Source organism: Pongo abelii, chromosome 19, assembly GCF_028885655.2.
Source record: "Pongo abelii isolate AG06213 chromosome 19, NHGRI_mPonAbe1-v2.0_pri, whole genome shotgun sequence".
Classification (NCBI taxonomy): domain Eukaryota; kingdom Metazoa; phylum Chordata; class Mammalia; order Primates; family Hominidae; genus Pongo; species Pongo abelii.
Window position 1 is genome coordinate 71,234,328 of NC_072004.2, and position 14,071 is coordinate 71,248,398.

General features: G+C 41.1%; 1 protein-coding gene across 1 annotated transcript; it reads right to left on the reverse strand.

Annotated features, from left to right (window-relative positions):
- Nucleotides 1-3,994: 3,994 nt before the first annotated feature.
- On the reverse strand, nt 3,995-12,510 carry KRT39 (keratin 39). Its single transcript, XM_002827586.5, has 7 exons — nt 11,950-12,510; nt 10,004-10,086; nt 9,187-9,343; nt 7,979-8,140; nt 7,739-7,864; nt 5,853-6,073; nt 3,995-4,437 (listed from the first exon to the last, which is right to left on the reverse strand). Exons 1-7 carry the CDS (start codon nt 12,415-12,417, stop codon nt 4,179-4,181), a joined length of 1,476 nt encoding a protein of 491 aa, XP_002827632.3. The 5' UTR covers nt 12,418-12,510; the 3' UTR covers nt 3,995-4,178.
- Between the last annotated feature and the right edge of the window lie 1,561 nt (nt 12,511-14,071).

A 14,071-nucleotide genomic window follows, 5' to 3' on the forward strand; every position in this document is an offset into this window, starting at 1 on the left:
GTTTCTGTTTAGAGTAAGATACTTTTCTTCATTGTTTGAAAAATGGAAATTATGGGAATTAATAACAACATAGAGTCATTATCTTCTAAAGACATGAAGATCTCACTGATACCATCCAATTGCCTTTAAAAGACACTGGCAAAGTGGGGTGGGGGCGGGTTGGAAGACATTTTTTTTTGGTGTCAGTTCTTATTTACAGAGGTAGAAAGCTAGACATGATAAGTAATGTCAGAGCTTGTAAGAGAAACTAAGGACATAAGCTTTGAAGAGTCCATGGTGACTGCCCAGAGTCTAAGCACAGAGAAGCCAAATGGTACTTCTGAGAGTTAGAGCCTGAAGTCACTGTCTTGGGGTCCAGTGTTCTTCACATTAGGCCTCAGTCCACACCTGTTCACTACAGATGTGCCTGGGAATGAGGAGAGCGAGGAGCAGAAGACGGGGAACAAGGAGAGTGAGGAGCAGAAGAAAGAGCACTGGTCCTCTTGTTGACCCATGTACTATGGACCAGTTACTGTTCTTTCTGTGCCCCAGATTCTCCATCTCTGGCATTAAAAATGCTATTAGCTGCCATCCAATACCTTCCGCATTCAAAAATCCACATATTCTGTGCATTTCTGGATGAGGGGTAAAGACTCCTTGGATGATTCTCACTGGAAGCTGTGATGAGCAAGCTGGAGAAGGGTGCTTTGAAGAGTTGAAAAGCAAGCTGTTGCTACTACAGATTATTTCTGTTCTTGTATCAGGTGCTATTTGACCTTTCTAAGGAAATAAAAGTACTGATAATTCAATCCCATTATTGTGCGGCACGGATGAGTCAGTTAAATTTTCTGCCCAGCAGTTTCATCTGTGAAATGGGGCTATTAATAATATCTACTTCATGATGGGGTTGTGAGGATTAAATGAGTTGATGATATTTATTAAATTATTGGTCATTATTGATTAACTCCATTTTATAAACAGGCGAATAGACATGAAGGGGGGGAATCTGCATGTGTGGTTGTCTATCAAGCTATGCCCAAATCTAAAAGCATCAAATAAGTCATCAAGTCATTCAGATCTTTAAGCCAAAAGCCCCCTGTCAGTGATAAAGCAGTGGCTTTTAATTCAGTGCACACACTTCAGCTGAGACTTTTGTTAAAATTTGGATTCCCAGGTCCCACACCCGGAGATGCAGATGCAGGAGGTCTGGGGTAAGGCCCAGAAATCTGAATGATACAGACTCCCCTATTAATGCAATTGCAGGCAGCTTCCGGGTCACACTGGAGAAATTTTGGTGGGACATCAGGTAAGGGGTTACCACTAACTGAACTCTGGAGGAAAAGTTTCTGGGTAGTCTCTTCTGAGGAGCAATTGCTGGAATTGGCTCTGGGAAGTAAGGATGCAAAGGGTGTGGGCTGTGTGATGGGGGCGGGTGATGGGGGACAGTTAAGGGGTGAGAGGCAAGGAGAAAGGGGGAAGCGTGGTTACTTACCTCTGTATTTGGAAGAGTTTAGCTATGACACGAAGTGGAGTCAACAAGAAGAAACGAAAAAATCTAGAAAAAATATATCTAAAATATCTCCCTTTTTAAGAAATATAATTATGGACCCTCAGAGTGAGAAGCAGAGATATAGGATTTGACCTCAGGCTCTGGACACCATGCTGTGTTTCCTGATTCATGGTTGTCTTTTGAACTGTGCTAAAATTACACTTTCCCTCCCCACGAGCCCCTTTTCTGCTCCAGCTGCTGACTTCTGCTGAACTGTCATAAAACCTTAAATTTCCTCCTGTGGCTGTGTAGGATACTTATTTAGCCTCCTAGTAAAAATCCAGACTCCTTATTGCCTTTAAAAGGTTTGACCACATGCATACAACCAACAAATGGTTTTACATTCTCTTATACGAAGAAGACACTTAAAAAAAGAGAAAACTGCAAGCCTTCGAGTGGCTAACTCCCTGCTTTACTGTGCAGCTTATAATCATGTATTTTTTAAAACCATGAATGGCATGGGGGATATTTTGCTCTCCATAGGAGGAAGACATCCTACTTCTAGGATAAACTGAAAATGGCACTGCTGCATCAGCTCAATCTTAGCTTGAGTCCAGCGAGATTCCTCAACCCTAATTTTGCAGCTCGGAGCAGATTTTAGTGTGGATGATATATATCAAGGTCCACCTGGGCCCAGCACTGAACCAGAAAGAAAGGAAGACGGTGTTGATGGAAATGACATGTGTCTAGGTTTCAATATAGGGAATAGGAAAGCCCTTCTGCAAAGCACCTTACAGTTTACGAGACCCTTTCACCATCATTATTCCATTTTATCCTTGCAGCCGTGTGGTAGGCAGGGCTTATATTGTTATATCCTATTTACTCGAGGTCATACATGCACAGGCTGGATTGAGACTCTGTCCCAAGGTTTCTGAATCCCAGTTCCATGCTCTTTCCACATTTTCATCCTGCAGCCTGAGATAGTACGCAGTTCACTACTGACCGGAGGTACTCTGCCCACTCAGATGAGAGAGAAATTATTGATTAAAAAGAGGTCATTCTGGGAGTTCTGCATTCCACTTGCCTAGTGTAAGTTGCTGCTTGTCTGGAGGAAGTAAATCATTGAACTGTAAGTTACACAATGCATGTGTCTTTGATGTGGGCATCAGGCATTGACTCATTGATATGTGATACATACCCTAAGAATTGGAAAATGCTTTATTGAGTAGAATTGTGGGCCTGATCACAGGAAATCATATTTTTTTTTCTCTCTTAAAAGTTAAACACTATTAAAACTCCAAAATCATGACTGGATAACTAAATTCATGAAGAAAGAATTTTAAAATGAGATAATTACAAAAATAGGTCTAGGGCTGTAGCTAAAAGCAAAACTTACATAAAAATTACACTGGGTGGTGCTTTTCAGCATTCAAAGCAGTATCGCATAAACAATTTCATTTGATCTTCACAACAACCCTGTGAAGTAAGCATGATCCTCATTTAACAAACACAGAAATTAAATTTGATGAAGTCTAAATGTTTTCCCCAAGGTCACAGCTGGGAAATGCAGGTGTAGGATTTCAGGCCTTTTGACTTCTCATCTGTGTTTGATTTTGAATTACTTCTTAAAACCTCTGGCAATGTCCAATGATTATTGTCAGGAATGACTTACATATTCTGAGACTATCCTGTAAGAAGCTGTGATGATGGCTGGTATATAAATGATGCCTTCTCACATTGGGACTGCCTTGCACTTACAAGCAGCAATTATTCACTATTGCTTTTCTGTAAAATGTGTGGATATTATGTCCATTTACTCTGATGGATAGATTGAAGCAGGAATCTAAGCTACGTTTTTCTTTGTCACTCTTCACAGGGAGGGGAAGAAGGGTTATTTCTTGAGAATTCCAGCTAAATGTTCCTTGTCAAACAATCAGAACAAACTCCCATTCCCTAAAGAATAGAAAGAGAAATAGCAAACGTTTAATGAAAAGACCCATGCTCTTTCTTCAAAGTGTTCTAGATTCACTCCCCACAACTTATCTGATTCTCAAATAAAATATTTGGAGAGCCTAATAGGTCACAAAGTTTTGGAGACCATGGGCATTTAAAAAAAATCTTTGGAAAGGTAAAGTATGTTAGTATAGATAAATCATAATTAAGACAGCAGAGTTTAATAGGATCCATACTCGTGACTATCTACACAAGTGAATTAAATATTAAAGATCTTTTCCCCTATTTATACTGTTCCCATGTATATTTCTTTCTGTATCCAAAGAAATTTAGAAGGGAAGGTTGTAGCTTTTCACCTTCAGGTGCCAGTGGCCAAAAACAACCCTAAACTTGTCTGACTGGCTCTAAGGAGGAATGTCAGTAAACAAGGCCTGAGTAAACAAGAGAGAGACCTGCCCATCAATCACCTGTGTAGTCAAGCAATGTAGGCTATCTTCCTGGGTTCTTACAAATCAGTTCCCATCCCTCAGATAAATGCAAAATGTCCTTCCAGAGAAATGTAATTTATTATCATGTTAGCAGTGGTGAGTTAGGGAAGGAGCAGAATAGAAGATATTCTACCTAGCAATGGGGACCCGCTGTAGTAGTAAGAAACTAAGTACCTTAAGGGACTGGGGAGTTTTCTTAAGCCTCTCTGGCAGGAGCATGTATTGGCCTCTGTTTCATAAATGTGTGTCATTTTCATCACCTTGGGATGTTAGACTTTGGCAGGTCTGATGATGAAACAAGGCTGCACATGCTCGTAAGAGGAAATGACCTTCCCATCCTTAATCTCCTTGGTGATGGTGCAAATTTTAACCAGTATCCGGGACAGGGGTCCACAGGCACTGCAGTGCTCCTTTAAGCTGCAGGGGGATGAGGATGTGCAAGCTGGGGCCTTGCTTTCTATGGCTCCGGACTTACAAGATGCCCAAGGGGAAGGCTCACATTTGGTGGCACACGGGTAACAGGGACACCTAAGGAAAAAAACACAATTTTAGCTGTGATTGAGGGAAGGCGATGATGGTCATGGAGAAAAATGGTCGTGGCTAATTTTTTTAACACTTGTTGCTCAAGACAAGTACATACTTCCAAATGCTTATTCATTCATTTCGTACTGTAGTTGTTGGGAGAAAAAGAATCAGATCAAATCCATTGGAAATCAGCACCCTAGGTTTAGAAGTATTCGATTATGTAAGTTTCCATTAGTCAATACCGTCACATTGTGGAAAGAATACTGCACTAGCAGTCAAAAGACTGAGGCAGAGACCAGCTCTGTCCTTTACCAGCTGGTGACCTCAGCTAAATCATTTAATGCTCTCAAGCTTTAGTTTTTCATCTGCAGAATGGATATAATGGAAACTAAACCCACAGGATCAACAGTGATAAAGAACAAGTTGAGGGCATTATTATCCGAGGAATGGAAATTAACCAGATATTTTTCTCATTGAGGAGTTAGTCATAGTAATAGTGGTCGCCTGAACCCCAGCTGTGAAAGAGTCTTCACTGTGTCATCAGGAAGCTTCAAAGTGCCTTCTGGCTGTCTATGCATAGTTTTTAGAGAACTGAAGTAAAAAGCAGTTCATAGTAAACACTCTTTTTATAAACATAATCTTTCTTTGATGATTCGAGGTATTTTGGTATATGATCACGGCTCCTAAAGGTGACAGCATTGACGACCATTGTGCTCATATAATGTGGTCATGCCAATTAAAAGAATGCTGTGAAGAGTTAACTGATTATTTTCTGGAAGTAGGTCTCCTTTGCAATTGTAACTAAGTCTCTGGGGTTTTAGTTTGGACTGAGTTACTTCAAAGAACTCATCCTCCGGATACGTTTACTTATGGATTGGTTAGCTTCTTATTGCTTACAAAAATTATAACTTTTATTTTTTAAAAAAGATGCTAAAACATACATGTATACATGCTTCTGTTGGCCTCAAGGACTAGTGGCTAGATAGGGTTAGGGGTTTCAGCCTGAGCAGAATGTTCCTCCAAAGGAGCCTGGGTTGTTTTGTACAAGCTCATGAAAATCAGACGTTCATCTCAGTGGGGAAACATCTGTAATGGTCACCAGGAATATTCATCTATGGCGAAATCATTTTTTCTCTAGTAATTTTTAAAACTCTAAGAAGGTAAGCAACCTATAAGAAATTAACCTGGCCCATGGGCTCTTTAGAACAGCTCAGGTCAGCCAACACCTGAAATTTGGATGAGCTTACAATTGCAAGTCTTCCTCATGGCACAGCTTGAGAGGGTGTGTGGATGCCTCTGTCCAAGCTCCCCATCACTGGCAAGAAGGTCAAACAAAGCACTTGACCCCTATTGCCAGTGGCAGTACATATATGCGTTCATTTGCACTTCTTTGTCATAGAAGTTGTTATTTTACGTACTTGCCATCCAAGCTCTCCAGAAGGCTGCAGTATGTGGTAATCTCACACTCCAGCCGGGACTTGACGTCCAGCAGGATCTCATATTCTTGGTTCTGTCTTTCCAGGGCACACCGGATCTCTGCCAGCTGAGCCTCCAGGTTATCGATCAGACTCTGGATCTGGGTCAGCAAGGCCGTGTAGCGAGCCTCTGTCTCCGTTAGGATGCACTCTTGGGAATCTCTCTACCATGGAGAAGGATAGTAGGATTTATAATGATGACTCCTTTAAGCCCAGGTCACCTGTGACCTGTATCATTTTAAGAAAATGGTTTCTTTGTGACACTACTGATAGATCTCCAAGCACTTTATTGTTTCCTAATCAAATAAATCCAAAACCCAAATGATCAACTATGCTAAAATCTGCTTTCCTTTATCTCTTCCCTCTTTCTCTCTTTCTCTTTTTGCTTCTCTGTAAGTATTTGTTTCACTTTCTCTGTCTTGACCACCCAATAATCTCGCACCACACTTTCCTACTTAGGAGAGAAAAAAAAATAACTTATTTCACACCCAGGCATTAAAAATGCATTACTGGCTGGGCGCAGTGGCTCATGCCTATAATCCCAGCACTTTGGGAGGCTGAGGTGGGTGGATCACAAGGTCAGGAGTTCAAGACCAGCCTGGCCAAGATGGTGAAACCCCATCTCTACTAAAAATACAAAAAATTAGCTGGGTGTGGTGGTGGGCACCTGTAATCCCAGCTGCTTGGGAGGCTAAGGCAGAGAATTGCTTGAACCTGGGAGGTGGAGGTTGCAGTGACCCGAGATCGTGCCATTGCTCTCCAGTCTGGGCGACAGAGTGAGACTCTATCTCAAAAAGAAAAAAAAAAAAAAAGCATTACCATGGCACTTCATTCAGTGAGTGTTTGTATCTTAAAAAAGGAAGCAAGCAATGTTTAACCATATACAATTTATCTACCAGATCAATTCCTTTATATGTAAAATATGAAAGTTGAAACTGATGAGTAAATTTCATTCCTGCTGTATCATTCTGTAAGTCTATGGATAATGATGGGATTTTAGGTTTTAATAGCCTATTATTTGCATGATTATCCCAATTTTTATAGATGAGAAAACTGAGGTTCAAGTGGTTCAATATGTTGTCCAAGGTCACATGACTAGCTGGTGACAAAATCAGTGTGGGGCAAGGTCTTCCCAAAACCCTTCACATCAGAGCATGTAAGCAATTCTCTACTTCAGAGAGGCATTATCATGAGACAGAATGGTACTGGCTTTGGAATCTAAACTCTGGCTCAGACTCTTATTTCTTTTGTGACTTTGGATGAGTTTTTTAATGTCTCAGGATCTCAGTGTCTCTATTTATAAAATTGGTGGGCTGAAACTTGCCTTGGATTTGCTTGGGAAAATCACTTTAGCTCTTGGAGCCTCATCTGTAACATTCATTAATAATTATGCCATCCCCCCCTTAGGATTACTTTATAAATCTCACGTGATAGCTTGTAAAAATGCTTTGCATATAATAAAATGCTCTCCCAGTGTTTCCCAAAGTGTACTTCATGAATCATTAATACCATGGGATGTTCTAAAAAAAAGGGGGGGGGATCCACAGTCAAATAAGTTTTGGAATGCTGAATATCATATACCCCTTTCTTGGAGATTCATGGTGTATATTAGCTTATTAATGGCTCACAGGAAGGCACCCTGTTTAACCTTGGTTTAGTCCAGCATTTCCCAGACTTATTTGGCCACAAAGTTCTTTTTCAGCCATAGACCCTTTAACAAATGAGGAACTAATATTCTGAGAGACACAGTTTGGGAAATACTGCAACACACAAGTGTAAGGGACTGTTTCCATCTTTGCTGAGCTAGGCTTGGTCAGCTTGCTCAGTACCATTCGATGCTGGGCCTGCAGTTCAACCTCCAGAGTGTTCACAGTGCGTCTCAGTTCTATGATCTCCTTTTGGCAGCATTGCTGCTGTTGAGAGCTGGTCACCACTTGTTGATTCAGCTCCTCTATCTGAAACACACAGCCAGAGACTGAGAATATTATGGGAGGAAAACATGACTTTGATTAAAGGGCCCTAGAAATGCAGCATCAGCTTGTTGTTTTTGACTTTTCTATTTCCCCCACCTGCGTGTTGAACCACTGTTCCACATCTTTGCGGTTTGTCTCCATGATGGACTCATATTGACATCTCATTTCTTGTAGAACCTGGTTTAGGTCAACAGAAGGGGCAGCAGTCACTTCAATGTCAAGTCTCTCCCCAAGCTGACACTGTAAAGAATTGATTTCCTAAGGAAAGAAAAAGAATGTGAAGTCATCTGGTGAACAGATGACACCCTTGTGTTCTTATTTCGCTCTAACTGCTACGATTTAGCTTAATTGTGTCTAAAATATAGCCCACAACAAAGGAATACATGATTTACAGGTGTTATTGAGATGCTATAAAATGATTTAAGACTCTTTCAGGTAGGACTGTGTGTTTAAAAAAAAATGAGTAGCAAGACCAGAGTTCCAAAAATTTGGATCATTTCCAGGGCTGGATAATGGGTGAAACAGGATAAAGGTGGAATTGATCATGAGAGATTATAGTCTCTATGGTGCAAATACGGGATTGTGCCAATATTGACTTGCACCAATATTGACTTGTACCAATGGGAGGTGGCAGAAGCCTGTGTAGGGATGCCTACAAACATGGGAAGACTGTAAGGACAGAAAAATTGGGTTCCTTCTCGTAGAAAAGCTGGAGGAGATGATGGAGGCCTTTCTTCCCCTTATGGCTCCAGATATTGTGTTGGAGCCAGTGGATTTGAAATACTACATTGAACCAGTGCTAGTAGCAGTAGGTATTTTCAGGACTAAACCAGAGTAGTACGTAGCAGTGGTTTGGCTCTGTGTCCCCACCCAAATCTCATCTCGAATTGTAATTCCCATAATTCCCACGTGTCAAAGGAGGGACCTAGTGGGAGGTGATTGGATCATGGGGGTGGTGTCCCCCATGCTGTTCTCAGGATAGTGAGTGAGTTCTCACAAGATCTGATAGTTTTATAAAGGGCTCTTCCCCCTTTGGTCTCTCTCTGTCTCCTGCTGCCAAGTGAGATGTGCCTGCTTCCCCTTAAGCCATGATTGTAAGTTTCCTGAGGCCTCCCCAGCCATGTGGAACTGTGACTCAATTACACTTCTTTCCTTTATGAATTACCTACTCTCAGGTATTTCTTTATAGCAGTGTGAGAACGAAATAATACAAGCGGGCACACCCTTTGTCAGGTGCAACTCAAAGGAACTGATGCTACTTTTAGGGACTTAGCTTGTGATTACTCTCTTGGTCTTTCTCTCACCTCTTTGTGGTTGTTCTTGAGGCAAAGGAGCTCCTCTTTCAGAGACTGGACTTGTGCCTCTAGGTCAGTCTTGCCCAGGGTCAGCACATTCAGGATCTGCTTGAGGCCATTGGCATCTGCCTCTACCAGCTGGCGTAGAGACACCTCAGCTTCATACCTTTAAAAACCAGATGGGAAAAGAGAGACATCTGAAAGGAGATGATGCAAACCAAGCCAAGCAGAACTCTCGTCTGCATTTTGCTCTGGGCACCTCGCTTAGCGTATTTCTATTAGAAGTTTTATTCTCTTTGGAGGTGAAACCATTTGAAATAGATCATAACTTAATTATTATTCCCAAATTAGTTTGCTAGGGGAATCTACATTGCTGTCCTTTGAGATACGGGAATTTATTGTCCTTCCTCTGCCCCTAGTGGCAATGCAATGTAAGTGAAGAAAGCACTGCATTAGGGCTCAGAAAACGTGGGTCCAAGTTTCGGTTTTGACTTGTACTAGCTATGTTTACCTTTGGGTGAGTAACTTAGCCTCACTAAGCCACAGATTTCTCACCTTAAAGAGAGTAACAATATATTAGCCCTACCTATTTTACTGAACTATTGTGTAGGTAATCAAATGGGTTCACAAGTTAGAAACTATAGGTACTGTATACATGTGAGCAGTTATTAATCTTAATCATTCATTGAATTTGAGTCTTTTCTGGGCTAGTGCCAACATCATCTGGGGCAAGAGGGTTAGTAGACATGGGGACAATTTTGTTGAGGGCATCTCGGTCAGACTCAGGGTGAGCTCTGTCATTGATGACGGTGTTGGGTGGGCTTACTTGGCTCTCAAGTCATCTGCAGTCAGTTTGGTGTTGTCAATTTGCGAGACCAGTCTGGAATTCTCAGCCTTGGTACACAAGATCTAGAATTAAGAGATTGTACACACAAATGAAGCAAACACCAAGATTTCCTTCTTTAAGAACCAAGGGGCTTGTGTGTGTGTCAAGTAACAGGGGAAGGCTAAGTAGACTTTTTATTAATCTTCATAGCTATGCTCACGAAGCTTGGAAAACTTCAGAAAGTCAGATTTCCTGTTATTTTCCTAAAAGATCAGCAAAAAGTACTTAACTAGAAACTTTTAAGTATTTTTTGTTGTTGTTGTTAAAATATAAAATCCAGGCCGAGCGCGGTGGCTCACCCCTGTAATATCAGCATTTGGGAGGCTGAGGCGGGCGGATCACGAGGTCAAGAGATCAAGACCATCCTGGCCAACATGGTGAAACCCTGTCTCTACTAAAAAATACAAAAATTGGCTGGGCGCGGTGGCTCACGCCTGTAATCCCAGCACTTTGGGAGGCCGAGGCGGGTGGATCATGAGGTCAGGAGATCAAGACCATCCTGGCTGACACAGTGAAACCCCGTCTCTACTAAAAATATTAAAAAAAAAATTAGCCGGGTGTGGTGGCAGGCGCCTGTAGTCCCAGCTACTCGGGAGGCTGAGGCAGGAGAATGGCATGAACCCGGGAGGCGGAGCTAGCAGTGAGCCAAGATTGCGCCACTGCACTGCAGCCTGGGAAACAGAGCAAGATTGTCTCAAAAAAAAAAAAAAAATACAAAAATTATCTGGGTGTGGTGGTGCACACCTGTAGACCCAGCTACTCAAGAGGCTGAGGAGGGTGAATCCCTTGAACCTGGGAGCCAGAGGTTGCAGTGAGCAGAGATCGCGCCATTGCACTCCAGCCTGGTGACAGAGTGAGACTTCATCTCAATAAATAAATAAATAAATAAATAAACAAATAAATAAATAAATAAAATAAAATCCATCCTAAATTTATATAAATACCATTGATCCACTAGAATGTCAACTCCATGAGGCCAGGGACTTTTTAAAGGTCACCAATATTTTCCAAGAATCTAGAACAATGTTTGGCTCAATGTTGTTGCTGCTCAGTAAACATTTGTTGAAGAAATAAAACTGAATAAATCCAGATGTGTAGTAGCAGAATATGTCTGTGCATAACAAACTTAGGTTTGGTGTAGAAATAAACCAAGCAATGTGGAGATGATAACATAAGCATAAAAGGAGAAAAAGTTGGTGATGGTTGAAAAATGGATAAAAACTAAATTGTTTAGAAACTCATTAAAACAAAATTTATTTTCCCCGATCTCTGTTTCCCTATTTTTATTTAAAAAATGACAACAACTTGCTGTTAACAACTTTTGGTCCTGAGTTATCTAGTTATAATGGTAGAGTGTATTTCTGGAGAAAGGAAACACCATGAGACTCTTCTTTTTGTTTTTGATTTTTAAAGACAGAGTCTCGCTTTTGCCCAGGCTGGAGTGCGGTGGCAGGATCTCAGCTCATGGTAGCCTCGACCTCTTGGGCTCAAGTAATCCTCCCACCTCAGCCTCCCAAGTAGCTGGGACCACAGGCAGGTGCCACCACGCCCATCTAATTTTTGTGTGGTTTTTTTTTTTTTTTTTTCTTTAGAGACGGAGTTTCATCATGTTGTCCAGGCTGGTGTAGAACTCCTGGGCTCAAGTGATCTATCTGCCTCAGCCTCCCAAAGTGTTAGGATTACAGGTGTGCATCACTGCACCTGACCAGAAATACTATCAGACTCTGAATGCTGCCTCAAGATGACAATTTCACTCAAGAGATTTTTCTATTCTTCAAAAAATTTTTCAGCATCAATTGAACAAAAAATATTAAAGTTTAGCAAATAACTGTTGCTTGGAAACCATTAATTCACAACACGATTAAACAGGTTCCTAGGAATCTTACCTTCTGCTGGAGCTCCTCAATGGTAGTGTAGTAAGACAGGTAATCAGGACATAGAACAGGGAGCTCTTTGTTACTCTCTTCCTGGATTTTAGATTCCAGTTCAGCATTCTCTCGTTCTAGCATTCGCACCTTTTCCAGGTAGTTAGCAAGGTGCTCATTCAAGATTTGCATGGTCTCCTTCTCGTTACTGTTGATGCCTTCACCATACCAGCTGCAGTCATCCAGAGAGGAACGGGTGTTGAAGTTGTTCATTAGGTAGATGGGCTTGCGACAAAAGCAAGGAGTGGGTTGGCAGCCCTGGTCCCAGGGAGTTCTGAGAACGTGGCCAGCTGGTTGACAGTTGTTGACTTTAAGGCCACCAGGATGGCAGCGGTTGTTAGAGGAGATGATACTAGCATTTGTAATCCTAGAGCAGTTTTGACATGGGGTTGAAGGAGAATTGGTTGTTGTACAGCCCTTGGTGTCCATAGTATGTGTCTGGCTTTAGTTTGTTTCCAGGTCTGTGGTCACCAGGATGAAAAGCTCAAGCCACCTCCACGGAGTCTGAATTCCAAGGCTCTTGGTGTTTTCCTCTTTGAAGTGCTTATATATAGCCTCTCTTCTATGTGGTGTCACACAGGTGGGATGTTTTCCTTTCTCAGGTTTATATCAAATCCTGTAGGAACATCTCATTAGTCTGCTTTTTACTTGCTTAAGAAGAGTTATTTGTCTCATAAAAATGTGCATTTAGGCTGTTACTAAGTTATTACCCATCATAACTACTACTTGTCTATTGGACCCAGAGCTTCAAATTATGTCTTCAAAAGGAACTGTCCTAACAGCATCCATTATTAAGCAGGTGTGAGTATACAAAATTCATTACATTCTTGTTGACCTCTCCACTTGGCACTGAGCTTAACCAGGAATGAGTTCATCCTTCTTTTCCTTTCTTCTCTAGAAAAGGGAAACTATTAATGTCTAATAATTATTGGTAAACTTAGAAATCAGAAGTCAATATTTTAGTTTGTTCTACCCAAATGGTTTCCCCATTTTCAGTGTCAGGACAATGTGAGTATGAATTAAAATGTTAGTCTTTTAAAAGTCTTGTTTTAAAGATAATTGCTAGATTTATGTTTTAGCTTTCCATAAAATGTAATAATATTAAATAAAATATGAAATAAAATAAAAGCCATGGGGAAAAGGTAGGGTTTGATTGCTAATAAGAAATTTCTTGGAAAAGAGACTGGCTATCTTTTGGTTTTCCAAAGTCCACATTTTATAACATTTTTAGTGCTTGGTGTTTGCTTGTGGTATTACATTAGATAAAAATGTATCACAGTGTTGGTTTATACTGGATGTTTAAATAGGATTCATCGAAAGGGGTGTGTTTTCTTTCTGAGGAATACTTACTCAGCATTTTCTTAAGAAAGTTACTTGTTGCTAATCCTTTATGGAGGCTCTAAGGGAACATCATTTTCTTCCTTTTCCAGCTTCTAGAGGCTGTCCACATCCTCAGCTAGTGGCCCCTTTTCATCCTTTTTTTTTTCTTGAATTATGAGTTTTTTTTACTTTAAGTTCTGGGATACATGTGCAGAACGTGCAGGTTTGCTACATAGGTATACAAGTGCCATGGTGGTTTGCTGCACCCATCAACCTCTCATCTACATTAGGTATTTCTCCTAATGCTATCCCTCCCCTAGACCCTCACACCCTCACAGTCCCCGGTGTGATGCTCCCCTCCCTGTGTCCATGTGTTCTCATTGTTAGCTCCCACTTATGAGTGAGAACATGCGGTGTTTGGTTTTCTGTTCCTGTGTGAGTTTGCTGAGAATGATGGTTTCCAGCTTTATCCATGTCGCTGCAAAGGACATGAACTAATCCTTTATTATGGCTGTATAGTATTCCATGGTGTATATGTGCCACATTTTCTTTATCCAGTCTATCATTGATGGGCATTTGGGTTGGTTCCAAGTCTTTGCTAATGTGAATAGTGCTGCAATAAACATACATGTGCATGTGTCTTTATAGTAGAATGATTTATAATCCTTTGGGTATGTACCAAGTAATAGGATTGCTGGGTCAAACTGTATTTATGGTTCTTGATCCTTGAGAAATCGCCACACTGTCTTCCGCATTGGTTGAA